The sequence below is a fragment of the Syngnathoides biaculeatus genome, chromosome 22 (assembly GCF_019802595.1).
Source record: "Syngnathoides biaculeatus isolate LvHL_M chromosome 22, ASM1980259v1, whole genome shotgun sequence".
Taxonomy (NCBI): domain Eukaryota; kingdom Metazoa; phylum Chordata; class Actinopteri; order Syngnathiformes; family Syngnathidae; genus Syngnathoides; species Syngnathoides biaculeatus.
Genome location: NC_084661.1, coordinates 17,920,198 through 17,947,790, shown reverse-complemented (window position 1 = coordinate 17,947,790; position 27,593 = coordinate 17,920,198). Strand labels below are relative to the sequence as shown.

Sequence of the window (27,593 nt, the reverse complement as noted above, 5' to 3'; positions counted from 1 at the left end):
TTCAAACATAGCAGCATAATATAAAGATAGTACAAAACAGTCTCCGTATTCTAATCCGAAGGAATTACGAACTCGCCCTTACGACCACGTAAGTATCGCGACGACGCGACGACCTGACCCGTTTTCTGCTCCAGGTCGGGTTTCCTGTTCTATGGTTATCATCGCCTTCCTCCATGTCGCCTGCGTTTCCTCCTGTCACGATTGACGAAAACACACACAAAAAAATTGATAGGGACAAACCTGCTGGTCCTGTTTTTTCACTCTTTAAAAAAAAAAAAGAAAAAAAGACGACGGTCCAGAACCACAACCCAAAAGGCTTGCTCGCTTTGAGACCACAACAAAAGTGTGACATTTATGTTCCCCCTTTTCTTATTTTTTTTTTATTTTATTTTTATGGGCCGTAACACCCCCGCGCGGGAATTTACATTCCAAATTCTTGCCGAGAGCCGCATGGATTTTCTCTGCGGGAAAGTCTTACATAACCGTTTCATTGTTTAAACGTGGTGTGTGTGTGTGTGTGTGCGAGCGGCGATCTATAAGAACACATTTGAGTAGATTTTCGCTACATATGGAGATGAAACGCTCCTGATTGCGTTGTTTCTCGAGGATTTGGGGCTGCATTGCAATCTCGCGTGGTGGGAAGATTATTATGGGACATCGTTGCACTCGTCTTGTGATCTGGCATTTGCGCACAATTTGGGAGGCGACCGCATTCTCCAGTTGTTGTTGTTGTTGTTGTGACTTTTGGCTTGTCCCATCAGGGTTCGCCACTGTCAACATGATTTGTTTGCTGCATTTAAGCTTACCGGTCAAGCTAACAATAACGTGAAAGGGCATAGACGGGCTAATGAAACTACCATTGATGCGGGAGTGGTTATAATGCTTTGAAAAGCAGATATTTGAACACAAGTGCTGCAGCAACACATGCAGAGATCTAATACATTGTATAACAATACTCGGGCATATATTCTTTATCCTCTGCAAAAGGATAGTACTGCATAGTACAAGTGTTAACCTCCAGGGCTAGATCTGGCCTGCCAAATCATTTCAAGTGGCCCGTGGAAGTTAATCATGCGGGTTGTCACCACTTTTAATAAAGTTGAAAACTGCAAGCATTTGAAAGTCATACAGGAGTGGTGCAGGCAAGGCGGAAACAAAACCGATCATCGCACGGGAGGCGGTTTTACGTATGCAAAAGAAATTGATGGGCGGCACATCTGCATTACAATATTGAGTTTGCGGGTTCAAATCTCCCCTCGGTTCTGTGGCGTTTGCGGGTTTCCCCTCGCTTGGCTTTTCTCCGGGTCTTCCGGTTTCCTCCCACATCCCCAAATCGAGCGTGGTACGTCAATCAATCGCAGGCGCTTGTTTCTTTGCGCCCTGCGAACGACCGGCGACCAGTTCAGGGTGTGGCCCCGCTTCTCGCCCAATGACAGCCGTGATATGTTCCAGTAGGCTTCCTGTATTTATTATGATTAGCAGTTTGTGTTGTTTTGCTAACAATTACACGTGTGGCGAGCCAGGTGCGTCCAACCGCAAGGCCACGCCCACTGGGGGGGGGGGAACTCCCGTACTGGGAAGCAGGAGAGCTTCTTCTTCGTCGTCTTCTTCTTCTTCTTCTTCTTCTTCTCTTTCTTCTTGTTGTTGTTGAGTTGAAGTTCGCCGGGGCGCGAGTTCGAAAGCGGAGCCGTTTTGGGCTACTTTTCAGCATGTCCCAGCAACAACTCGAGAGCACTCCGCCAGCGGCTCGAGCGGGGCTGTAAGGACAACTTTCCGCTGGGAGGGACGCAGAAAGAAAGGAGGGAGGGGGAGGAAAGTGTCGTCGTCTCGGCGCCGTCAACAAACATGGCTACTCGTCGTGTAGCACCGACCGAACCGAACCGGGTCACCCCCTCCTTCGTCTTCTCCTTGTCGCCGAAATAGCTCGGAAAGCGTCTCGCGGAAGGATTTGATTAGCTTGCGCGAAGCCAAGGTGGCGCCGGCCGAGGAGGAGGAGGAGGAGGAGGTCGCGGGGCGCCATGGATCCGCGGCACAGGGACTTTCTGGAGAAGTGTCACCGCAACTTGGCCGAGTCCGTCACCGACGCCGACCAGCTCGTGGAGGTTCTGTCCCGGGGCGGGACGCTGAGCCCGGCCGAGCGCCACGAACTGGCCCGCGGCGCGGGCGGCAGGGAGAAAGTGGAACTCCTCGTCAAGATCCTGCTCCGGAAGGACCGGGACCACTTCGCCGACTTCTGCTCGGCCCTGGAGGAGACCAACCCTCACCTGCGCGCGGTCCTGCTCGCCGGGCCCGGGATGCCAAGCGCCGGTAAGTCCAAAAATTTCCAGAACGACGTGAAATTCTAAATCACTTTTCCAGGGTGCGAATTTTACAGTGGGTGTTGTATGCGGTCCACTTGAACGTATTGGCACGTGTGCTATTTGCAGTTCAAATGACTTAAACGAACAAACAAAAACATTTGCTGTTGGTGCTCTTGCCAAAACAAAACCATCTCGTCGTATCTTAGCGCTGAGGAACTATGTTGACATCAGTGGAGGATCTTCATTTCAACCATCTTTCCGCTTAGTCGAAGCATAACAATTAATTGAGTACACGTCCATTAAGCCATTTATGTAATTATTGTACTGACCTTGTTTGACGTGAAATTGTCCAAATCCTCAGAATTTCAGCCTCTGGCCAGTATTAAATATTCTCAGATTTCCAGGGTCCACAATGAAAACAAAGTGTTGTGTTGAACCAAAATGACAATCTTCCCGTCATGATATTTGGCTGACATAGATGGGCGAACACTGTGGTCCGGCTTAATCCTTGCATCTCCAAAACTGGCATTTTTCAGCAGTTTGCTAAGATAAAGAGCATAAGCATGAAGAGCATTTGTAGCGCTTTACCTTTGTCAGTAAACAAACCAGGATGTTGGCTGGACAATTGAAATGGAAATGGGCCAGATTCGGACAGAAAAGGTTTCGCCCCGACGATTTTCGACAGCGTTGAGGGTTCACGTGGAATAGGCAGGCGCCTCCCTCGGCTGGCTGGGCGCGAAAGGCAAACGGTCGCCGTTCGCCGGCGATCCGTCCCCGCCGCTGACGGGCCCTCCGCGTGACGCGACGCGACGCCATCTTTTAATGGGGCAAAAAGCCAATTTGACCATTAACCAAATCAACGTGGCCTGCTGTGCTCAGTGAGGACCGAAGGTCAACGTGGAGTCCGCGGACGAGACCACAACATTTTTGCTGCGTTTGGCGAACTGTGGCATCTTCTGCTAGCGATATGCATTTTGTTGAAAAATAATGCAATTCAATTAAAGAAAGGAAATCACTTTTTTTGTTTGTTTGTTTGTTTTGCATGTCGTTCGCTTATCGAGCGGCACCCTTGAAGTGCTTCTCTCACTGATTTGAAAACGGTCTTTTTCCCGACAATTTGGCTCCGTTTCCACCATCAGCCTTTGCGTCGGCAGCGAGTTTTCCGACCCGCCGCGACGTGTCAATTATGCATTGGTTCTCCGTGCGTTCTTTGTTATTCCTAGGAGGCCGGGCTGGTCGCCGCGAACGTTCCCCGGCTTCTTTACCGTTTTGTTTCCTGTGCATTTCACAACGGGGCAGCACGCGATGACGCGCTAAAGAGCACTTTTGTACGGCGCGCGAGGGGTGCCGCCCGCCGGCGCACAAAAGTGGGCCGAGTCGGCGTTGAGGACAGGGCGGACTGGTTCTTCCGGTGCGCGCCTGAAAAAGGAGGACAAGTGTAGCGAGCAAGGGGTGAAGCCACTTAACACCTGTCATCAGTGTGCATGGCTCTTATCATGTATCACGCACGCGCCCTTCATTTGATAAAATATCGTTTATTATTTCTAGCAGCGTGGATGCACTGCAATGAGCGAGCAGATCTTCTGTGAGCGCAGCGCTCGACGCCCGCTGGGACGCGCCGCTCGTCATTTGTTGGTGGGAAAACGCCCTGCCGTGTCTGCGCAAAATACTTCGGCGGTGGCGGACGGCCGATCGCGGGCGCCACCTTCATCACCTTGAACAGGAATCAATAAAATGCAAATATTTGAAAAGGTCTACAGACAGAGGATTGCTGTCGTGGGCAGCGGGTAAAAGATGGCGAATTCTTAGTTGGATATTTCCCGCTACTGTCCCGAGGCGTCGGAAGCTGCCGCACGGAACGTTCTGTTTGGCGTCAGTGAGGGGAACTGTCGCTGGTACTTGCCGGGTACGGGCGAGCTGGCCAAACGGTGGGTGAACTTTGCACGCCGACGAGCTTTCAAACGGTCATGGGAAACTTTGGCGGGCACCGTAACAAAAGAGGGCTCGATCCATGGGATGTGGCGATTCCTGAGGCGCATCCATTTTTGTTTTCTTTTAACCTCCTCGCCTGAGGAGGAGAAAAAAGAGGGCCAAGACACTAAACGTCTGCTTCACTAGCAGGAGTCGAGACACTTCGTGGAGAGGTCCTGCCTTCTTTTCTTTCCGTATGATTGCAAATACAGCGGAGCCACTGAGGTTGGCAGTCCAGATTCCAGAATTTCTTTCAGTGTTGTGCACATTCTGAAGAAAAAACCTCAGTTAAAAGCCATGTTGGCTCATGACTAACACGGACGTGACCAGAACAGGATTGGCACTGCTCCGGCAACGTGTATTTGTTGTCACAGGGTGAGTCCTTTTTACTTGATTTTACTTTTAATGTCTGCATTTGCCTCCAAATGCTGTTGCTCATTTTTTTAAGATGGCGCACACAGGAGCGAGCCACATCCAGTGGATCGGTGCCGTTTGGAGGGGCTGTGAATAGCCAACATCCACGGAAAATTATTTCGACACATTTTTTTAAAATCCCACAAGTTTTTTTTAACAAGAGAGGATAAACAACCAATAAGCAATTTTGGGTCGGTTCCTCTGAATAAAATCAGATAATAAGAACTGTACAAAAATCCGAGAATACGTGAATCCACCTCGAGTATTGCAAGTCTATACATTCATCACATCTCTGCTGATTTAGTGTATTTTTTTATTTTATTTAATTTTTTCAGTTTACTTTGGAGGCAGCCAGTCCAGATCCAAATGCTGGAAGACGTCAAAGGGAGCATATCCCGTCACCGTTTTGTTTTATTCAATTCTGTTATCGTATTTGATTTGTATCAGTGTAAAGCACCTTTGTTCGTGCTGAGGCTGAAAGTGAAAGTGCTTTATGATTCAAATGGATTTTTTTTTTTTTAATTTCATATAACTTTCTGATACATTTTCCAGTGTTAGCTCGTACTGACAGGTTCATCCTGTCACAGGTAACAAAGATTTTTCAAGCATCCACTATAAAGGTTTATACTGCACTGTAAGCGCATTTTAATGCTGCAAGATGGTAGCAAAGCGTTGGAGCTGTCGAAATGAAAAATACTCAGCTCACTTCAACATACAGTACTTATTTGCCACGGGATTGCATCAAAGTAACACTTTAATTGGTCATTTTTCAGTTTCAGCAGATGAATTTGCAAATAGCGAACCACCGGGTAGCTCGTTTAGCTCGAGAAGAAACGTTAAGCTCGCATTCTTTTCCAATGCAAAAATGGTTGTAGTCCAAACGTCAACTTGGATGGGCTCTTCCGCTTCCACGCTAATATCTTCATATGCGCTTTGGCCGCGACTGTGACCAATTCGAAGAGTATTTTTGCCTCCAGATCTCGCCCACTTTCATTTGTATGCGCACTTGACAATTGCCATGCGACAATGAGGACCTTGTTTAGCTTTTCCAGCTGACTGACCTTCTAGCAGTGTCTTCTTCCTCAGTGTCTTGTGTTTATCCCCTAACTGTCACTTGTGAGTCACACAGCGGGCTATAAAAGAAAGGGAGGGGGTTTGGGGGCTTTCAGTGGGTGTCTGTGTGATCTTGTCACCGGAGATGAAGGGCCGCGGCCTCTTTGGGCCCCCGGCCAGTCGCTATTGAAGCTCCCGGGCCCCAGCGACGATTAGCAAGACTCCGCCGTCATGCCGATTCGGGGAAAGTCCCACCTTATTATCCCCCCGACTGGCCCTCCCCCCCCCCCCCCCCCCGTTGCATTTCTTTCTTCTGAATGTAACCCGAGACGTCCAGTCCGGTACTGGAAACGACCACCTGAGTCGACTGATGTTTTTTTTTTGTTTTGTTTTTTTTTTTTGACCTCCTCGCAGGGTCCACCTACAGCGTCTTGTCCGCCATGCCGTCGGACTCTGAGAGCAGCGGCTCTCTCAGCAGCGTGGGTGAGTTGCTCGTCTTACGTTGTGTTCCCTTCGCTGCAAAACGGAAGGTTCAAATCCTCAACCAGCTTGTGGCTGAATTACACGGGAAGTGTAATTGGTTCGGGGGGGGTGGGGGGGTGACTTCTGGGGAGCTGCTGATTGAACCCACGGTCAAACAAGACCCACCGTATTCTTTATGATGTATAAATGTTGAGCCGATCAAATTTACAGTTTGGTAAATTCCGATCGGTAATGATTAATTTCATACTCCCGCCATTGCATCACGTGACCCGCGTGTAGCTTCAAAAAATTTGCTTGGGGGTGAAGCCGCCGAGCTCATCGCTCGCGATTGCCCCGTTTTTAGTCATATACTGTGACGACATAATCGCCGTTCCTCCCGGCTGCGCTTAATGTCACTGCCTTCTCCTTCTTATTTTGCAGAATAATTAAAGATATCTGGTCATTTAGGACCAAAAAGTGTAGCGACACCTCTGACCTGGAGGAGAACTGCGGTACATTTTCAAAATTGAGCTTGTGGGTTGCCCTCGAGCGTCATAAATACTGTAGATATCAAAAAGGTAGAGAGATGATTGATGTACATACATACACTGTATCGATAGAACATCCATCCATCCATTATCTGAGCCACTTATCCTCACAAGGGTCACGGGGTATTGATCAAGAGTTTCAGTCCAAAAAAAAAAAAAAAGTGGTGACTTCCTTCACATAACTGGACCATAACATTTTTTGGTACCCTCAATTCGGGCACAACAACAGCGTGGTTCCAAATAGAGGAGGGTCCGTAGGCAGCAAGCACGACGTGGCAAACGGAACCCACGCGAACTTGCTGGACTCCGAGGCTGCGTCTTACTTAGAGCGCCGGCCGGACCCTGTTCAGGCTTGGCACGTGCTGCCGATTACACAGATGTGAGAGGGGATTTAGTGACGCTACGCGCACACGGACTCGCTTCTTTGGCTCACCGAACGACTCGACTAAAATAGAAGTTGAGCTTCGCTTGCGGCCACCAGCGCAGGAAGTTATGTCGAAGTTAGCAATTACAAAGATTTGCGTGGAGAAGTACAAAAATAAAGAAATCTCCCAAAACGTGGGAAAACGGGTCAAGGTCCTTTACGCTTCTCTGGCGGCTAACTCCTGCAGGTACGGCCACTCCGGCCTCCTCGCCGCCGCCGGCCCACGTGGACGGTCACCAGCTCAACGAGAAGATGGAGGGCGTCCTGTTGCAGCTCCGCCACGTTTCCCGGGAGCGCGACGAGCTACGCAAGCGGCTGGCGCTCTCCTCGCCCGGCAGTACCTTCGACGACTGCAGGTACGCCATCGGAGACCTCTTTGTACTTCTGGCGGTTTTCATCACGGGCGTCCCGATCTGTCCGATGTCAAAAAAGAAAATGCAAACGGGATCGCCAATCTCTGCTCGGTCCGTTCCAGCATTTCCGTCCACCGAGGTGGAGAATGCGATCACAACAGCTGCTTCCTAAGACGAGGAAATGTTACGTCCTCAAAGTCGTTGATTGACACCGCAGTTGAAGTTCACTCCCAAAACTCAACGCAGAGAAAAGAATTCCAGCAATCCCGCATAAAGTTTTGCCCGAGGAATCTGTTGAAATTGAAACGGGCTTTGATGTTTGCGGTTGCGGCGCAGGCCCGACTCCAGAGCGGGTCACGACTACGAGCGTCTGAAGCTGCAGTGCATGAAGGCCATGGCCGAGCTGCAGTCGCTGCAGAACCAGCACAGCGGGACCCTCAAGAGGTGCGAGGAGGCCGTCAAGAAGGCCGACTTCTACCAGTGAGTGACAGCCTGCGCTTGTTTTTTCACAAATCTTTTCTGACCATTTTCTTTTGACTTTTTTTCTTCTAATGTTCCAATATTATACAAATTAATACTTGCTATATTACAACTTTTATTTTTCATTTTTTTCCCATTTTTACGTATATATATTTTTTGCCTGCAATATTCCGTCACTAAATTTACATTGTGTTTGTGACATTTCTCATCATACACCGATGTGTTTTTCTCCTAATATTTTGACTTCATCCTAACAAATGTACATTCACATTACAACTTCAGCTTTTTTTTTTTTACTTTTTCCTGCTCTAGAAAGACCTTTTTTTTATTATAATATCTCCGCCTTATTTTCATAAAGGAACAACGTATTTGTTATGATATTCCAAGTTTTTTTCTAAATTTAAAAGACGACTTATTAATTTCTCACAATGCACATGTTGACCTTGTTGTCATCAAATTAAAACTTTTTCCTGTTCTTGTAACTTTTCTTCCTTCGAACATTTCAATTTCCTCCTGGAGAATTAAAATTAAAATTTGACTTAATTCTCATGAGACGTAGCAACTGAGTTTTTTTCTTAATGAATATCTTTTGATCCATATTGGCAGCAGATTGCACAGCGCAGATTTGATTATTTTTTTTTTTTTTTTTTTTTGTGACGTCGTTAGGGATGAACTCTACATCGTGCGTTAAGCCCCTAAAAAGCCTTTCCATCAACTTAATTTCATATTTGTGAGAGCCCGTCTGCAACCCAGCAAATATTTTTTTTCTTGTGCGTCATCGCCGACTTCGCGTAGGCGCGAGAATTTGTAACTTTCAGCCATCTTGAAGAAGGCACGCCAAATGAGGCTCTTCAATTTGCGTGTCGGCGATGGTGTGGGGAGCCGGTGAGTTGGCGCGAGGGTCGCGTCTCCTCCCGACAACATCTGGCAGCGATGTCAAGAGAAGATTACGTATTATTAAGATTATTGCCGCGCTCGGGGCGTTTGCACAGCGCACAAAGCCTCGTCGTCTTCTCGCTTTCGTCTCATTCGCTGCGTTTCCAATTTTTTTAAAATCTCAACTTCCTCATCGTACGTGCACAACGTTATTCATAGAAATTGACCTTTTTTTTTTTTTTTTTTGCTGTTTTTGTCTCCTTCGGTTCGTGACGTTTCCAATCTGTAAACTTCCAAATTGTTTTGTTTTGTGCTGCGACTCTTTTGGCGCATGGCGGAAAATTTTGAGGCGTCGTTGCATAAGACCATCTTTTGAGTGTCAGCACAATTGGAGTAATTAACGTGAAAATGATCTGCAACGGCCAACATCTGGCCTTCTGACACACAAAACCACGCAGACCATATTTAGCCTGCTGTGAACTTTTTTTTTTTTCTCTCTTCAAGCTGGTTTGGCGGCTTGGTCGGCTTCTTTTTTTTTTTTTTTTTTTCTTTCAAACTCAGCCAAATGTCAAGTCAGTTCTGAAATTGTCAAAGCACTTCCATTTATATCCGTTTGTTAGCATGACGCACACGTGATTTCAAGTACAGATGGTTTGATTCTTAACAGCATAATTCTCATGTATTTGTTGTAACAAGTTAGTTATTGATGCAAATTTCGGACTCACAGATGGCTTCAAATAGTTCTAGAAGTGCATACTGTTTCTAGAGAAATGAAATCTTGACTCGTGCATGTTGTCAGCACGCTGCACAGCCGCCTGGCCGCCGAGCACGGCCAGCTGAAGGACGAGCTGGAGGCGCTGAGGCTGGACAACGCGGGGCTGATCCGCGAGCACGAACACGCCAAGCGCACTTGCGAGGAACTGCGGAGGCTGCGCGAGCACGACCGGCGAGAGGCGGCTGACGTGCGCGCGCTGCACCAGCAGGTACCCGCCGGCAGGGGGCGTCGTGGTGGGCCAGACTCGCCCGCACAAATTCCACCACTTCACGACAGGCCGCCAGCCATCGTTCAGTCCTTCAAGAAAAAAACTCTGCTCTATTCTTCCAACTTTTTTTTCCTTGCACTTTTTTTTTTTTTTTTTTTGCTTCTCAGTACTTTGACTTTATTTCTACAAAATTTACTTTTTTCTCACATTCAGACTTTTGTATTTCACCCAACTCACGTTATAACTTTGTTTTTTATGAAGCTAAATCGACATTTTCCTTTCATTTATTTGAAATGTGTTCTGTGTAACACCGTTTTGCCGATCTTCTCAGATTCAGAAAACCTTATTTATCCGCACGCACGCATTTTTTTTCTTTGTATTGAAACGTTTTTCCCTCTTAATATTCCATCTTTAACCTCATCAAATGAAAAGTATTTTTTTCCCCAATCTTGGGCGCGTCAGTGAGTCTGCGGGTTGATCGGCAGGTGATCCGGGAGGGCTCGTCGGACGCCCTGCACAAGCTGTACGACTCTGCCGTGGACAAACTGGAGAGCGTGCGGTGCGACTACGAGGGTCTGCGGAAGCTCTACGAGGACGCGACGGCCGGTCGCAACGCCGACCTGAGTCGCCTGGAGCGCGCCGAGGACGAGAAGCGGCGCCTCCAGAAGCAGCTGGACGTGCTGATGAAGCAGCGGGACGCCGCCATCCACTACCAGCAACAGTACTCGTCGTCCGTACGCAGGTGAGAGCGAGGAGGAACAAAAAACGCCTTCAGTCAAATCAGACCCACGTGAGCACCGCCCAATAGTACTGATTTGTGTACCAAATGCTGATACGTGACAAACTCCCGCCCAGGTTGGACCAGCAGGAGCTGACCAAGGCGGCCGCCCACAACGTGGAGCTGCAGCGCGAGATGGAGCGGCTGCAGTCGGAGGCCACGCGCTCCAAAACGCAGCAGCTCAAAGCGGCCAAGGATTGCGAGAAGTACAAGGAGGAGCGCGACTCGGTCATGGGCGAGTACCGTCTGATCATGAGCGAGCGCGACCAGGTGATCAAGGAGGTGGAGCGGCTTCAGACCGGGCTGGAGCTGGCCCAGGCCAAGCTGAAGAACACGTCCTCGGAGCGGCGGGTGGCCAGCGAGGAGCTGGAGGCTCTCCGACAGGTAACGTCGTCTGAGCCTCGATAACGTTTTTGGGGATAGTGAGCACTTGAAAAAAAAAAAAAAAAAAGAGGCATCAAGGTCTTTAATGCTCCTCCCAGTTACATAACATTAAGAATGACACACCGTATTTGTAATGGTGGCGCAAACGTGCATTATTACAGTACTCACAGTCACACTGTATATTCTATATCCTCAGTGAAGAATGACTAATATTACAGTGGCTATCCGAGGAGTTCTGACCTGCTCCGTGTTGTCCGTACACTATGTCAGTATTTTCACACAGTGGACAGAAGAAGGGATAACAACAGTCCAGTACTGATTTGTTCCTTTCCAATCTTGTACGATTGCGTCCCCACAAGGAGCTGTCGTCGTCGCTGATGGAGCGCGACCGTGCGGTGTGCGAGAAGAGCGAACTTCTGGAGAAGTACTGCCACGAGGTCAAGGACAAGGCGGAGGCGCAGAAGGAGCTGAACCAGGCCTGCAAGGACGTGGAGACGGTCCGCGAGGAGCGAGACGTGGCCCGCAAGGAGAGGACCGAGGCCATCATCCAGCGGGACCAGCTGCTGCGAGAGTATTACCAGGCCAGACAGGTACAGACGGGAGATTTATTTACAAATGGACGGATTGATTTATTCTTCGGACGATAATCCCTTCATCCCGTCCATCTCATATGATAGTCATAAACGTTGATTTGTTTTTGTTTTTTTAATTCCCTCAGCTGCTGCTGGCATGCATCCATGCATTGTTCCCCCTCCCCCCTCCGATCAAAAAATGATCGGTGCACACAGCTTTTCTTTCTCTAGAGGCCGAATAATTCATCCAAGCAATAAAGGACAGGTCTCAATTCAGCCACGGGCTTAATTAATGCTCTCCCTGACTCCGTTTCTTTTTCTGGATGGAGAAGAACAGCACTGAGAGATTTGACCATAATTATTTGTTGCATTATTACTATTATTATTATGTCGCAAATTGTCCAAAAACATACAGCGAATTAATACAAATTTAGATCAACTGATTATTACCTATCTATTGATTGTTCGCTATTAATTAACTACCAGTGTTTTTTTTTAATGCTAATATTTACTGTATTTTTGTCTTGATTGTTGCATGTTTGTGATAGATTTGTACATTTAAAGAATTTGGGTTATAATCAGAGGGCGCAAGGCTCATTTTGACTTCTGCGTTGTTGGTACAGTCGTTATTTTTAAATGGATGCTACGACACGGGTAACTGCAATCTCTTCAAATTTTAATTTTCTTTTTTTTTTTTTTTTTTTTCCAGGGTTTTGAGACGTATCCCGTTAGAGTAGATCCCCCCTCTGCCCTGAGCGGCTGAGAATATTCGGAACCAAAACAGGAGCAAACTTTTCAAAGGCTTGTTATTTGTGGACGCGGCGCAGAAAGGGAAACAATTATGTGATTTTCTGTTGTGTTATGAAGACAAATGGTATTTTGTTTGTAAGTTGTTTCTCTCTCAAGAAAATCTTGACATAAAACCAATTTAGTTTTATGCGTTTATCATACGAGTTTATGACCCGTGACCCTAGTGAGAATAGAAGGTACGAAAGACGAATGAAATTGACTTGATGTAATTTTATATTTTTGCCAATAACTAATTATTTGAATAGTAGAAACAAAAAAAAAAAATCAGAAACGGTTTTGTACTGTGTATTCTATTTGTTGTACTTTTTTTTTTTTTTTCCCCTGAATCATCTTGAGATAATGAAATGATCATTTCAATCTTACTTGAGAAATTGTGAGGGGCGTGGCACTTTTTTTTGACCCCCGCCCCCACCCTTTAGTTTTTAAAGAGCCTCGCGGGCCGCGTCAAAGGTCACTTTCATCATGTGCCGTGGAGCGGAGTTTGGTCACCGCTTCCCTCTGACCGCGGTATTCGTCTGTACTCCTAAATCCCCCCCTCCCCCGATGTCTCCGGCCAGAAACAAGACTCGGCCTCTCTGGACGTGGAACGGGCCAACAAGGAGATGGAGACGCTCCGGAAACAATACGAGGCCGTCGGCCAGGAGCTGAAGGAGGCGCTGCAGGAGGCCGAAGTGGCCAAGTGTCGCCGGGACTGGGCCTTCCAGGAGCGGGACAAGATCGTGGGGGAGAGAGAAAGCGTCCGGTGAGGGGAGGGCGAGCCCGGGGAGCCTTTCCCCTTTTGGGACACGCCCGTTTGACGTCGTCTCCTTTTAGCACCTTGTGCGACAACCTGAGGCGCGAGAGGGACAGAGCCGTCAGCGATCTGGCGGACGCGCTGAGGAATCTGGACGACACCAGGAAGCAGAAGAACGACGTCGTGCGAGAGCTCAAGGAGCTCAAGTGAGTCCCAACTGCTAAATGTGGCATTTGGGTGTTTTAATTTAAAATCTACTTTGCTTTTAGGGAAAAGATGGAGGACCAATTGGAAAAGGAGGCGCGGTTCCGCCAGCTCATGGCTCACAGTTCGCACGACTCCGCCATCGACATGGACTCGGTCGAATGGGAGACGGAAGTTGTCGAGTTTGATAAGTGCTGGGTGAGTCCACCGCCGCCTTTTACCCGCAGCCGTACAACCGAGTAACATTGGAGAAAAGTCTTTTTTTTTTTTTTGAAAATCATATCGCAGGACATGGATTTGAACGCGCTTGGCTTTGATATCGCAGAGGGGCTAAATGATCCTTATTTACCGGGAGATTGTGGCGTGTTTATCAGTAAGGTGGACAAAGGAAGTCTTGCAGAGGGACGATTAAGGTAAGCGTCTCGTGCCGGTCAAGACAATTTTTATTATTATTATTATTTTTATTTTTTTTTAAGTCACTTCACATCAACCAGGAATTTGGCAGCTTGAACAAATCTTCCCCCTAAAAATTGTTTTGACACTCCGAGATGAAGTTTACTGATAATCCAAATTGAATTACACATTGTGTATTCAAAACAAGTCTGTTTAATATGATTTTAAGACAAATATAGACGGGCAAGAAATAGCTGTTGTTGGAATGCTTTAAGCAACAGATATTTGGAACACAATTTAACAATATTCACATGCATATGTTCTTTATCCTCTGCAAAGAATGACTTAGATGACTGCAGTTTGGGGAGGATTTTTTTAATGGTTTCATGTACACTACAGTACATAGATTTGTGACTCTCTACTGGCCTCATTTTGCCAAGGTCCAAGAACTCAAGAAAAAAACATTTTAATTTCTTTGCATTCTATTTAATCATGGTAGTACTGTATGCGTTTTTTTTTTTTTGTGTGTGTAAAACGGAGTATTTTATGGCATTTGCGTTCATTTCGTTGTGGAAAGATGTTAAGACCTTGGTCAAATTAAACTTGCATGCTGCTACAAACATAGTATATAAAAGTTGTCTGAAAAATAAAATCCCAAATATTTGTATTTTGTTACCCCCCCATAGATTAAGCTATTTCAGTTGCATTCTCTTGTTTTTGCGTGCAGGGTGAACGACTGGCTGCTGAAGATCAACAACGTGGACCTGACCAGCAAGGACAGGAAGCAGGCCATCAAAGCGGTGCTGAGCGGCCAGGGCGTGATCAACATGGTGGTCCGCCGCAGGAAGTCGCTCGGGGGACGGGTCGCCACTCCCGTCCAGATAAACCTCGCCGGACACAAAGGTCCGACCAAAGTTTGGGACGTCCAGCTTTTGGGTGAAATTTCACGATGAACCGAAAAGGCACCGCGGCTGCTGTGCGGTTACGCCGTCTTCTCGAACGCCTTCTCAAAAAGATTGAATGTTGTGAGGATAAACGGCTTGGAAAACGGTTGGGGGGGCAAGAATGGAAATGAAATTTCACCTGTAAACTGACCATCCCTAACTTTTTGTGGCTAGCGCAAGTCCAGAATTTGAAGCGCCTCGCAAATGACTTGTCGTTGTCCTGTCAGACTGCGGCATCTGCCTGGAAAGTGGAGTGTTTGTCGCTTCGCTGGCGCCTGGCAGTCCGGCAGCCAGAGACAATGCGCTCACAGTTGGGGACAGGCTGCTAGCTGTGAGGATGCCGTGCCTCTAGCGCCCCCTGCTGACCAATACACCAAAAAGATCCCGCCTCTGATTTTTTGGGGGGGTTTTGTACATTTCAGATTAACGGCGTCTCTGTGGATACCAAGTCGCTGCCCGAATGTGACGCCCTGCTGAGGACGTGTCGGGAGTCGCTCTGCATCTCCCTCGCCAGGGTGACCGCTACACACTTCCAAAAACAAAAAGAAAACACCAGTACACTAGTGGCTTGATTTTTTATAGTCAAGAATTATAAACATGCACGTACAGGGCTGTAATGTTTGGGTGATCGCAAGAATCAAAAATCACAACTGCAATGAAAATTGAATTTACCGTCTTTGTAATCACCAGTCCTTCAAAATTTGTCCTGATCATCATTATTTGTGAAACCCGTTTTAGTAATAATACGAATGGAAGGATTTGAAAATAATGAGCCGTCCTTGTGGTCAGTTCTTTCCTCAGAGCTGCTCCGGCCACGGTTTATACGACAGTCTGAGAGACTCTGAGAAAGTCTCCAAAAACTGCGGCAACTCCAAGCACAACTGTCCCACGCAGGCCGACGGCTGCGCCTGCGAGATGAGGTGCCGATTTGGCGGCGGCGGGGACGTCGACGGAGCACCCGGCGAGGCCGAGCTTCGTTGTCACCACGTGCCCGACGACTTCCTGCACTCGCGTAGCCCCTCGGAACCCCTGGCGGAGTTCTCTTACGGGAGGCAGGACTTCCACCGTCGGCCGTTCACCTTCACGCCCGTGCACCCCGACTGCGGCCCTCCTTCGGAGAAGGCCGGCGGAGGCACGTGGCCCAAAGTCATCGCGGGACCGTCCGTCCCGGAGTGTGCGCAGCTTTCCATCTACAAGAGATCCAAGCAACGCAAGTCCATCTTTGACACGAATACATTCAGGAGACCGGAAGCTCCGGCAAAACTGGACTACGTGCCGCTTTCTCAGCTGCCCAAAGACTCCCCGCAGAGCTCGCTGGGCGAATCCTCTCAAGCTCCGCCCACCCCGCCGGCCAGGAGCGACTCGTTCAGATTCAAACACTCGCAGCAGAACAGCTCGGCGTCAGACTCCGCCATCCCGGCCGAGCCGAGCCGAGGGAGCAGTCCCGTGGTGGAAAGCGAATGCGCGAAGCTGCTCTACTACACGGCGGAAGCGGCGCAGCGAGAGTCCAAGTTGCTGGCGGACGACGACGGGAGTCAACGGTGTCTACAACCGGAGAAGAGAAGGTACCGGCCCAAATCGGCGCCGGCGCTGCGGCGGAACGTGACGCCGTTGCACATCCCGGTTCCCATGCAGGTGTGTTGAAAGTACAGTGGAATACACTTTTTACCTCCATGTACGTTTTGGTTGGACGGGCCAGAAATAGTTGCTTCAGTCGAGTGCTTCCCCCTCAATAGACAATATTGTATTTACAAATGTTCATTGATGCAATAAGAGATCAATCCTCCCCCCATCCAGGTTCATAATTTCTCAAATGACGAGCACTCGCCCGAGCCGATGGATCTGTTGCGCTTCTCGCCGATGCGAAATAATCGCTACAGCATGCACTTTGGGCCCCCCAGCTACAGCAGCGGCGTCGCACGTGAGTCCCCAAAAAACATCAGTCCACACATGAACCTTTTCAGAATGATGTCATACGGATTTCTGGGTGGCAAAAACAAATCCAGGAATAGTGAACCGGCCATCATAACACATCAACACGTTTTCTAGGATATACACAGTCATGAACTTCCACCAAGTAACAAAGATTATGAAAGGCTCGATGGAGTCAGACATTCCGGTGTCCTTGCAGACCCGGTGCAGCGAGGCTTAGCGAAGACCGCCGTGATGAGGAACCCGGTCTACGCCGCCTGGAGTCACGAAGTGCAGACCGCCAACAGCCTGCCGGGCCCCAGCTCCGGCGTCCTCGCGCATTCCCGTGCAAAGTACCGTCCTGTGGACTTCTTTAAGAAGATGTTTTTTCCCAACAATAAATGGATGAAATCAGATGAAATTGTTTTTCCCGCGCCGCATTTTAGCCCCCAGCATCACGGTCGCCACAGTGTGGACCTCAACCACAAGCTCGCCGGGGACGTTGGAGACTCCAGCCGAGTACCTCACGGCACCAATTCCCTCCCCTCCGGGTCCAGACTGGGTATGTGCACCGCCATCCTCGTTTAGTCTTGCGCTCGAGTCAGGTGGGATCGGCGCCGGCTGACCCGAGACCATCCCAGTAGAAAATGGAATGCACGGCTAGAATACTGTCAAGCGCAAACAAATGGTACGTACATAAAGTTACAAAAAAACCAAGTCGGAATATTCTAAGAAATCAAATCAGAATATGAGAAGAAAGTGTAAAGGTATGATTGAATTCCCAGAGAATAAAGTCAGACAATCAAGGGATTTTTATTTATTTTTTTTTGACAGTGGATGATTTTAACATCAATCTATGACAAAACCGCAGCGTTAAGAATAAAGTTGAAAATTGGATCAAATATGATCAACATTTAATGGAAGAATAGATTTAAAAGAAAAGAAATAAATGTACTAAGCCTGTTGTGACAGCCCAAATATTACAAGTTGTAAATTTGACTTTGATGCAGAAAAAAAAATTGATGAACACACTGAAGAGTTCATTTTTTATTCTTTAAAAGTAGTTTGATACAAGCAAGTTTTTGAAAAGATCAGTCATTCTTCCCTTAAAGAAAGTAATGATAATTACAATATGATGAGACATACTGCAGCCCTCCCTCTTTGAAGTCCACCCTTAACGCCAGCTTTACAGATGCCACGTCATGTTGTAAACCTCAAGAATGGTATTGTCCTTGTAAAGATAATGACTGGCGCAGAAGGTTGAACTTGAATTTCTCATTTCAGTCATTTGTGCTTTTTTTTTTTTTTAGGCTCCCTGAGCGCGTTCCAGTTCCGGGCCGAGCGCATTAGGATTCCAGTGACTCGGTATCCGGGCTCCGCCGGATGGGATCGAGGTGCGTGGTGCATTTCCGATCCGGCGAGCAAGTCATAAATCAAAGAAGTTTTGGCGTTTGACGCGTGGATTCTCCGTCTCCAGGGTCCCGCTCCCGTTCGGAGTGCAGCTCCCCGACGACGCCTCCCGAGTCCCCCGTCGGCCCGGACGCGTTGCCCTTTTCCGGCAACCAATCGGCGAGCTCCGTCTCCACGCGGCTCAGGATATCCGTCAGCCCCGCGGCGACCGGCGACGGCCGCAAGGACGGGTAAGGCGGCCTCCTCGTTCGGGCCATTGAGCCGCCGTCGCTCGGGCTTTGACGCGCCGCCCGCTTGCCGTTTGTGTCCGAAAGGCTGGAGTGGGGGGGGGGGGGGGGGGGGGGGGGGGCTGGCGTGATCTGTGTGCGTCTTTCCCGCTTTCCTCCCCGCTACTCGTTAACGACTATTGTCAATCCTTCCTCTCTCCTGCTCTTCGTGCTTTCAGATCTTTCGGGCATCGGCTGGCTGCTCGGCCCACGTTCCTCTCTGTGAGACGCTTGAGGTTTGTTTCTTGTCGCGAGTGGACGCTTTCATGTTTGTGGACAACAAGAGCTACAGTGGCACAGCACGCAAAATGAAAATAACGCCGCAGTTTTGAAACAAGGGTATTTCAATCCCTTGAAACCGGTCACCCGCTCTTGTCTGGTCCCAGGCGTGACTTTCAACTTGCCGGGGTGTTGTTGGATCCTCTCCGAGTTTGCGATTTCTCCCAGTGTAACTGCGACAAGTCTTACGAGAGTTTTGCGAGAGTTTTGCGAGAGCGGGAGATGAGTCAAAGCAGAGATGCATTCAACGGATTTTTCATTTTCTCATCTTTTACCTCAAAAAGGATTTCCCAATTCAGGTATATGAAACGCCTAATACAAATATCGAGTACATGTTGCACATTACATATACACAAACATTATTTTGGGACTTGTAGTTTGACGCAGTGATGCACGTCCACTCTTCTGACGTAGCAATTATGTTGCTTTCAAGACTACTTGCAAGTCTGAAATATGTATCCAGTATATTGGTGGTGCTTACAATGTCAGTTTTAGTGTAAACAAACAAACAAAAAAAAAATCCATAATTTTCCCTGGATTTACCGTTAATCTTATTTGAATCAAAGTTGGACTCCCGTATCTGGGGAAAAATGCGGTGGGGGAGAGAAGCGGCAGCAATAAAACAGACCAAAATCCAAATGTTATCTGGTGAGGTAGGGCAAGAAAGAAGTGACACGCTAGGTTTGGTTTCCATAAATTCCACGTTTTTCAGCTTTTCTCGGTCAGACGTCGCATCCCATTTCTCTCTCAGGCCGTATTTGGAGGAGCCTCGCAACGTGACGGTGCAGAAAGGAGCCGAGCCGCTGGGCATCTCCATCGTGAGCGGCGACAACGGCGGAGTGTTTGTGTCCAAAGTCACGGCAGGAAGCATCGCTCACCAAGCGCGTTTGGAGTTCGGCGATCAGCTGTTGGAGGTAAACAGAAAGCGTAACCCAGACGATTCGCCGCCTCGCGTGACAAATGTCGGCTGCCTCCAGTTCAATGGGATCAACCTGCGGAACGCAAACGAGCAGCAGGCGCGCTTGGTGATCGGGCAACAGTGCGACACGGTCACCATTTTGGCTCAGTACAACCCGCACATGTTTCAGCTGGGCAATCACTCTCGATCCAGGTAATGAATATGAGACGCCCGCGGTCAACATGACGTTTGTTTCATTCCTTTTTTACGCCTCCCCCTCAGCTCTCGCATGGAGTCCATCGGCAACCAGCCGACCCGGCACGACAGCGGCGCCGCCACCCCGGACGACAGCTCCGCGGGCGACGCCCTCAGCGAGCAGGACGAGGGCACCGTGACGCCGCCGTCCGAGCAGACCACCCCCGCCGCCAGCCCTCACAGGTACACGCTGGCAAAGTTTCCGATGAGGTTTAAGCTGGAAAATTTGAGAAATATGGAGGTTGAAACAATGAAAAGGTGTCATTCCTCCCTAGGCTTCCCGTTGTTGGTCTGCGTCGCACTGCGGAGTCGCGACTGGTGAGACTGAAGAGGATCCAGGCGGAATTGGGAGTCCAAATATGCGGAGGCAACCTGTACGGTGTCTTTGTGGAGTCTCTGGATGAAGACAGTCCTGCCAAAAGTGCTGAGGGCCTGCTGCCTGGGGACCTGATCCTGGAGGTATGTGCCCACCGGCATTCCCTGAACTTGGACCTTGACTTATGGCTTCCTAACTTACACGTTTTTCAACTTGCCGTTTTTGCTTTGCATGGTGAGAAAAACCAAACTTTTTTTTTTTTTTTTTTTTATAAATGTAACTGCCAGTCCAAAGAAAGCCGATAATGTCCGGCACTCCGTGAGCGTCCAATGTGCTCGCTTCAAAGTTTACAGCCAAACTAAACATTAGACAAAGGTGAAACGTTGTGGATTTTACCACCCCCCATTGGCCAAAGGCTTGCACATCAGAGTTAGCGGCACAATATCCATTTGAATTTAAGCAAAACTCTGCAAAAGAAGTGAAACGCTTATGTTGTACTTTTCACTGTTTATACGGTGCTATATTTCATGACAGTGACCTCCACTATTTTCAAAGAAGAAAAAAAACGAGTTCACAGATTGAATTAAAGGTACCATGTTCTTTCGTGCCATTGAGAAGCTCAATTTGAGAAGAAAAGTATTGCACTTACTTTCATGGAAAAGGATGAGTCCCCCCACGTTGACGCACAGGAATCAACCCTTTTGTTTTCCCCACAGTACAACGGCGTCAGCATGAAGAACAAAACCAAAGAGGAGGCCTACCTGGAATTGTTAAAGCCCGCCGAAACGGTCACGTTCAAAGTGCAAAACCGCTTGGACGAACTCGCTGCCGTCAAAGAGAAGCCCGGAGATGGAATTTTCATCAGGTATACGAAATCAATCTTTCGGCAGGCTTTACACGTGAACCTGCAGGAAGCGGACATTCAGCTGCGTTTGGAATAAACATTAGCTACAAACGATCACATCTTTAACGGCAAAGTGTGCGACGTGTCACTCGACAACCACCAAGTTACGCGCAAGCACAGATACTCGCCAGCTGTGATTTACGGTTTCGAACGGGCGTCGCCAGGTCGTTGTACGAGAGGGTGGCCGAATCGGAGCAAGAGCTGAGCTTCAACAAAGACGACATCCTGTACGTGGAGGACACGTTGCCCAACGGCAACTTCGGCTACTGGACGGCGTGGCACCTCGACGAGAAGGGGCAGAAGTTGGAGAAAGGCCAGATTCCGAGCAAATTCATGTAAGTTGTCCCAACAGCCGCTCGTGGTCTTGAGGAACACGTTGGGAATCTGCTCGCTCTTCTCCCAAGGGTGGACCAGGAGTTCTACAGGAGACACGGCACGAGCGACACGAAAGACGACGGCAGCGGGGGCAAAAGCTTGTCGGCCGCCGCCCGGCGCTCCTTCTTCCGCCGGAGGCTCAAGCACAAGCGCAGCGGATCCAAGGACGGGAAGGACCTGATGGCGTCCGAAACCGTGATGTCCGACTACTTGCCCATCACAGAAGGTGAGGTGTGCCGCCCCCGGGAAGGAGTCGTCGCAATCCACGGCGACATACCGTCTCGTTCCCCGCTCAGATGGCGTCAGCTTCATGTACCAGCGGGTCCAGAAGGTGGAGTGCTCGGCCCCCAGACCGGTGCTGATCCTGGGTCCGCTGGCCGAGACCAGTAAGGACATGCTGGTCAACGAGGCGCCCGCCAAGTTCAGTCGCTGTCTGCCGGGTAAGATCGCGCATCTTACCCACCGCTGACTTTTTTTTTTTTGGGGGGGGTTTGTTTTCACAATTCAACACAATCGGAGAATTCTGGGATTTTTTTTGAGGTCCGCTTCGATTGCCTTTCAAAATCGTTTTCTTCTTCCTTTTGAAACTCGCACTGGCGTCAATCAATGGACGGCACGCAGAAGTCATGAAAGCGTCCCAGCAGGCCATCGAGCGAGGCGTGAAGGACTGCGTGTTCATCGACTACAAGCGACGCAGCGGCCATTTTGACGTCACCACTGTGGCCTCCATCAAGGAGATCACGGAGAAGGTAGACTTCGTCTCTCCGCACGTCGTCCGACTCCTCAACGCATCGGGGAGGTCGCGTTCACGATTTGTTCACTTTGGCCACCTTTTTTTCGGGAGTTGCAGCCTTCTTGCAAAAATGGCCTCAATTCCTTTCTTGGCCTTTAAAAAAAGTGAAGCCCTTTGCAGCGCTTCATTTACGTCACGGCCAAAGTACAAAGTGGAATTCATTTTTTCCATCGAAATTCTACATACAACACCCAAAAAGCAGTGACAACCCAAACTCACATATTGTGAGTAAGTATTTGCAGCATTTTCTCAAATCTTTATTCATAAACCTCTGCAGGACAAGTGCATCTGCCAACATTATTTTTCAAATACTTGAGTCAGATTTTTTTTTTTTTTTTTTACCCCATCGTAGTAAAAAAATTATCACAATGAAATTGACAGTGCAGAAAATGCCCAAATATGAAGTGTTGAAAGGATTATGAAATAATTAGTTGTCAATGAATCAATCAATCACCTGTCGGAAAGCATTCACAGGGCTTCCCTTCGACCTTTTGAGGACGATAACGCGATGAGGCTGTAATAAGATGAGAAAAATGTGGAAGAAGTGAAGCTCGCCTTCCATCTTGTTCATTGCTTTTGCTGCTTTTGTGTGTTGTGCCATCCACGGTCGGTTGTCCCGCGCCGTGGCCACGCCCCCTCCCTTCCCCGCAGGACGCCAAGCACTGCTTGCTTGACATCGCCGCGCACGCCATCGAACGCCTGCACAGCGTTCACATCTACCCAATCGTCATTTTCATTCGCTACAAAAATGCCAAGCAGATCAAGTGAGTAAATTCTTGGCTCCTTTTGGCTTCTTTTCCACCATCAGAAGGCGTCCCGGACGGCAAGAAGTAGTCCCGGATGTGAACCTGCCGTCTCGGGCCCTCTGCCGCTTTATTATTTATGACTGGCGAGCGCGGCTTTTGGGTGTGTGCGTCGGGCAAAAGCCGACAATGTTGACCGCCGGCGCGTCTTCCTCAGAGAGCAGAAGGATCCGACGTACCTGCGGGATAAACTCTCCCAGAAGCTGTCCAAGGAGCACTTTGAGGCGGCCCAGAAGACGGAGCAGGACTACGGACGCTTCTTCACAGGTCAGCCCCCCTCCCCAAAAAGGATCTTCTGTCAAAGCGGATGGATCCGTCAGTCTGTAAACGACCTTAGAAGCTCACATTTTTATGATGTTTATTTGTTTTGCGAGCAAAAGTTGGACTTACAGGTGAGCTCGCGAGACGGCGACCAGCGACCATCAGGCCATACATACTGTGAAAGTACGAGTAGTAGTTGTTGTGTTTCTGGCAAATTTTCTAACCACCGCTCCCGCTCCCAAGACAGTGGAAAAAGGGAATGAAAGCAGAAAGGCATTGAAAATTCTGAGCCAGCGTGGCTAAAAAGGCAAATCAAAAATGTTGACGGACGACCTTTGTTGTCAGCTGTTTTAGAACATTTTGGCTGCTCTCTCCAGACCTGCGGAATCTTGTCTTCTGCGATCCTGCCCAAAGAAAGCCCATCTTCTCTTCTCTCATTTCATCTTCCCCCTTTTTTCGTAGTGAGCTCCCAAACGTGGGCTGGGCTGACTTTGCTAAGAGCAGATTTCTGGTTGTGACCAAGAAACTGAGGGTTTTGTCACAGTGACTTTGCGCCACCTCATACTAGTGTCGCAGTCGTCGCACGCCGACTTTCCACTAACTACGGCAACCCATCGTGCGATGATGTCACACATGCACAAACACGGCATTTCTCTTCACCCTAATCTTAATTTTCTACTCAAAAGCTGTGCTGATCTCTATTCTGAAGCGATGCGGCGCTTCCGTCTCCGGGATCTGGTTTGCGCACTCGGTATTCACAGACCAAACGGACGAGGCCCTCCTCCGAACTTTGAGGAGAATTCGCTTCATGATTACTAACCCCCCCCCCCCTTCCCCCCGCATCCTTTCATGTCGTCCCCCAACAGGTGTCGTCCAAGGCGGCAGCGTCTCCTTCATTTGCACTCAGATCGTCACCATCGTGGAGCAGGAACAGAATAAAGTTCTGTGGATCCCCGACGGAGTCCAGTAGGGGGGACAATAAATACAAATCTTTCTATCTATCTATACTGTCTTAACTCCACAGCAGGTCATCCTCGTCACGAACTCTTTCCGGTTCACCCGAAGCCACTGCCGTCGACGTAATATGCACGCTATACAATAGTGATGTACTGTACTGCAGTTAGTTGTTTACACTAGTATTTAATACTACTTGAATTCATGTTTCTACTTTTAATCACACCGTGGACCACTGTGCAAGCAGGCTCCACTTGCTATAATGTGTATTTATGTATATTTTTATCAAATCATAATGTAGCTAAAATAGTATTTGATATGGAGGATGACCCCCCCCCCTCGTCATTTCAGGCTTCACATTATGATGTCATCATGCCAATCTTTTCTAATATTTATTACTACAAGACATGCGATGTCAAAAGCTAAGCAGCAGCTTTTGTGTGCGTGTGTGTCTGTTTTCTGCTTGAGTTGCCGCTTGCGTTCTGAGCGTTCATTTTTGTTCGTTTTTGTTGTTTTTTTTTTGTTTTTTTTTCCTTGGATAGTTTCAAAGGGACACGCCCCTCCCCGCTTTGCAGTCCTGGTTAGCCCACGCGCATCTTCCACAATTTCATCTGTCTGAATGTAAAGCCCAAATTTCTTCACATGATTAAAAAGGGTACGAATGATGATATTGTCTCGAGTTTCAGCGCATTCTTTTCCAAGAGCTTTTCTTATGTCGATTACGTGCGATTTGGAAAAAGCCACGTACTTGGCACGCTACCCTGTGGGATACCGTTCGCCACTGTACGTATCTTTTGAAAAGTCAGACGCTCAGATGGATGGGAGGCAATTGATAGCGTGAAACAATTGTACACGTATAAAAATACATAGTGAAAATTAATTTTTTCACAAATATTGAACTTGTGGCAGCCCACATTTTTATTGTCGTCGGTTAAATCATTCCAAATATTAAATATTAATCTATCAGATTTCCCGCAGTATTTATGAACAATCATTTAGGCACAAAATAAATATCAACTCTCAACACTTTGTTTAAATCTTTGCAAGTGTCGGAAATCAGTCCTACTTTCATCGCCACTATTTACAACAATCAAGGTGTTCCACCATGTTAGAGATGAATATTGCAATGAATATTCCAATGGTTACGTTGAAAGTAACGAGTACATTCTTGATGACGGGTTGACTTAATTTTGGCACTGTCCTCCACAGGTTTGAGCGCTCATATCTCGGACAGCGAGTTCCTGACACCTTAGTGAACGTTGCAGACAAAATGTAATTTGAAATTCGAGGCGCAAAAAAAAAATTGCCCGTGAGGTAATCAAACGAATGCGGTCGGTCCCGCGCCGGCGGTCGGCTTGGCCGTAGACGCAGAACGGCAGCCGGCCTTCCGTCGAGACTGCCCCCTGCGGGGCGGCTGTGATGGCAGCCAACGAGAAATTTGTGCAATTCGAAAAGATCTTTGTGTGCAAATCTTGTATAAAAGTGGACGACAGACGGGTAAGTCGAACACAGCTTCCTTTATTCGTGATTCATAAACGACAATACACTTTTTACGCACCTCAATCTCTTTAATATAACTCTGAAGTGCCACCTAGTGTCAACATGTGCTATTGCCCTGATCGTCTCTGCAGTCTCCCCCTCCCTTTACCATACTGTGATTTTATTAATATTTTTTTTATCAAGTCTTCAGATCATTACATTACAATCGGATCCATTTTTTTTAAACTGTCGAATATCAATTGAATAGTTTTATTTGTTGATTGAAAGGGTAAATCTGTAAAATAATCCTCCGTGAGGAAAAAAAATATGCTGTGCTATATCCCTTCAGATCATTTCCAGTTATCAAGTTATTTTCGCATTTGTTGTAGAAAGAAAACTTAGAAATGAAAATGAGGCCGCGCTCCCCGGTCGACTGAATTTCACCCGGAAGTTTTTCGCAATGCAAAATTTGAACCGACGCTGCCAACCAACCAATGAATGAAACCTAAAAATACCGCGAGCAAAGCATTGCTCATCCGTCGGCGGCGGAACAACTGGAGAAGCCGATTCGTATTTCTATTGCACTGCTGATCAATCATCATTAGCTGTTACTCATTTGATATGTTTGATGGTTTGAATTGAGCAAGCAGACGAGTGTATTGCCTAATTTGCGTAGAAGACATTTGCTGGACTGACCTCTTGACCTCGACTTTGGCTTCTACCGGTAGACCGTAAATTCTGGCGCCATCGAGTGGACACTTTGTGGTAGTACAGCAATAACCAATAATTTTGTACCGTCGACTCGTCGCAATAATTATGACAGTAGGTCACACAACCTTTGGCTGTTTTCTACTGCACTTCTTTCTAAGGATGCATCAAATTTTCCTCCTGTGCAAATTGTGACGTCCCCGCGCTATGTGCGTCATTATTATTCCAAATAATAACACCGAGTGCGAATGTTCCCCATGTTTTTCTCTCCGTGTTTAGCGCATACTCACCGCCTCTATTTGACAGTACTTTTTAGAGGGCTCGGAACCAGTGGCGATCCTGGACCGGGGTTGCCGGCCGAGGTTTTTTTTTTTGTTCGTTTGTTTGTTTTAACAGTTTTTGGTTGGACGGGGTGATTTTTTTTTTTGTTTGTTTGCTTTTTTGAACGTGGCCAAGCGCGCCCCTCCCCCGTGCTGATTGGCATCAGGTCAGCAGCCCTCTTTGGGCCCGCCCCCACTCGGCCCCACCTGCGCTTCTGCCACGATCCACGCACACTCGCGACGGTCGCGCTCGCAGCAGCCACGCCGCCCGCTCCTCTTTGCACCCTGCTGATTGTTCTTCTGTTTTTTTTTTTTGTTTGTTTTTTTTTAAATCGTTGAAAAGATCTGATCGGAAAGGAAGCATCCCTCGTGGGATTCTCCGGCACCGACCAGGTTCGACGCGCGGACGGGCAACAAGCCGCGTCGGCGCGGCGACGCCGGATGCTCGCGTCCGCGAGGAACGCGCTCCCCGCCCGAAGGCCGCCGAGCCGAAGCCGGGCGACTTTTGCGGCCGTCATGCAGGCCGCCGACGAGCACCGCTCGCCCCCGCCGCTCTGAGGCCACCATGCCGAAGAGCCCGGAGCGCCTGGCCCCGCCGGTCCCGGCGGCGCACTTCCCCAAGATGAGCGTCATCATCCCCTTCTCGGCCGACGTGCCGTGCGACAGCGACGGTCAGCGCATGTGGTGGGCTTTCCTGGCCTCGTCCATGGTCACCTTCTTCGGGGGGCTCTTCATCATCCTGCTGTGGAGGAGCCTCAAGTTTCTGGGCATCGTCTGCTGCCGGTGCCGAGCCCGGAAGAAGGTAAGAAGACCCTCCAAAGTCCGACACATTTCTTGGAGGGGGGAGGGGGGGGGGGAACAACAACAACAACAAAAACAAAACAAAAATGGAAGGTCCGACTTCATGAGCAACATCAAGACAAGTCTTCCAAATCAAAAATAGGGCAGATTTGATTTCTAAAAAGTACATTTAGCACAT

At 48.4% G+C, this 27,593-nt stretch overlaps 2 protein-coding genes across 3 annotated transcripts in view; both read left to right on the top strand.

The window, feature by feature from the left end:
- Positions 1-1,357: 1,357 nt before the first annotated feature.
- On the top strand, positions 1,358-24,766 carry LOC133495444 (disks large homolog 5-like). Its single transcript, XM_061810080.1, has 33 exons — positions 1,358-2,307; positions 6,153-6,221; positions 7,360-7,528; positions 7,862-8,005; positions 9,681-9,864; positions 10,350-10,606; positions 10,720-11,026; positions 11,386-11,616; positions 12,966-13,150; positions 13,222-13,347; positions 13,411-13,543; positions 13,634-13,758; positions 14,466-14,641; positions 14,910-15,013; positions 15,105-15,197; positions 15,472-16,317; positions 16,480-16,603; positions 16,814-16,946; positions 17,040-17,155; positions 17,904-17,987; positions 18,071-18,233; positions 19,300-19,462; positions 19,526-19,659; positions 19,729-19,884; positions 19,977-20,160; positions 20,734-20,882; positions 21,086-21,256; positions 21,326-21,522; positions 21,593-21,736; positions 21,918-22,045; positions 22,741-22,853; positions 23,050-23,159; positions 24,020-24,766. The coding sequence occupies exons 1-33, from the start codon at positions 2,019-2,021 to the stop codon at positions 24,121-24,123; spliced, it is 5,811 nt and encodes a 1,936-aa protein (XP_061666064.1). The 5' UTR covers positions 1,358-2,018; the 3' UTR covers positions 24,124-24,766.
- A 1,990-nt stretch (positions 24,767-26,756) lies between these two features.
- Positions 26,757-27,593, top strand: part of LOC133495445 (calcium-activated potassium channel subunit alpha-1-like) — a 30,428-nt gene continuing 29,591 nt past the window's right edge. For both annotated transcript variants that reach the window (XM_061810082.1, XM_061810081.1), the window contains exon 1: positions 26,757-27,416. In XM_061810082.1, coding sequence (XP_061666066.1) covers positions 27,180-27,416 — 237 coding nt within the window. In that variant the 5' untranslated portion in view covers positions 26,757-27,179. The remainder of the gene's footprint in view (positions 27,417-27,593) is intronic.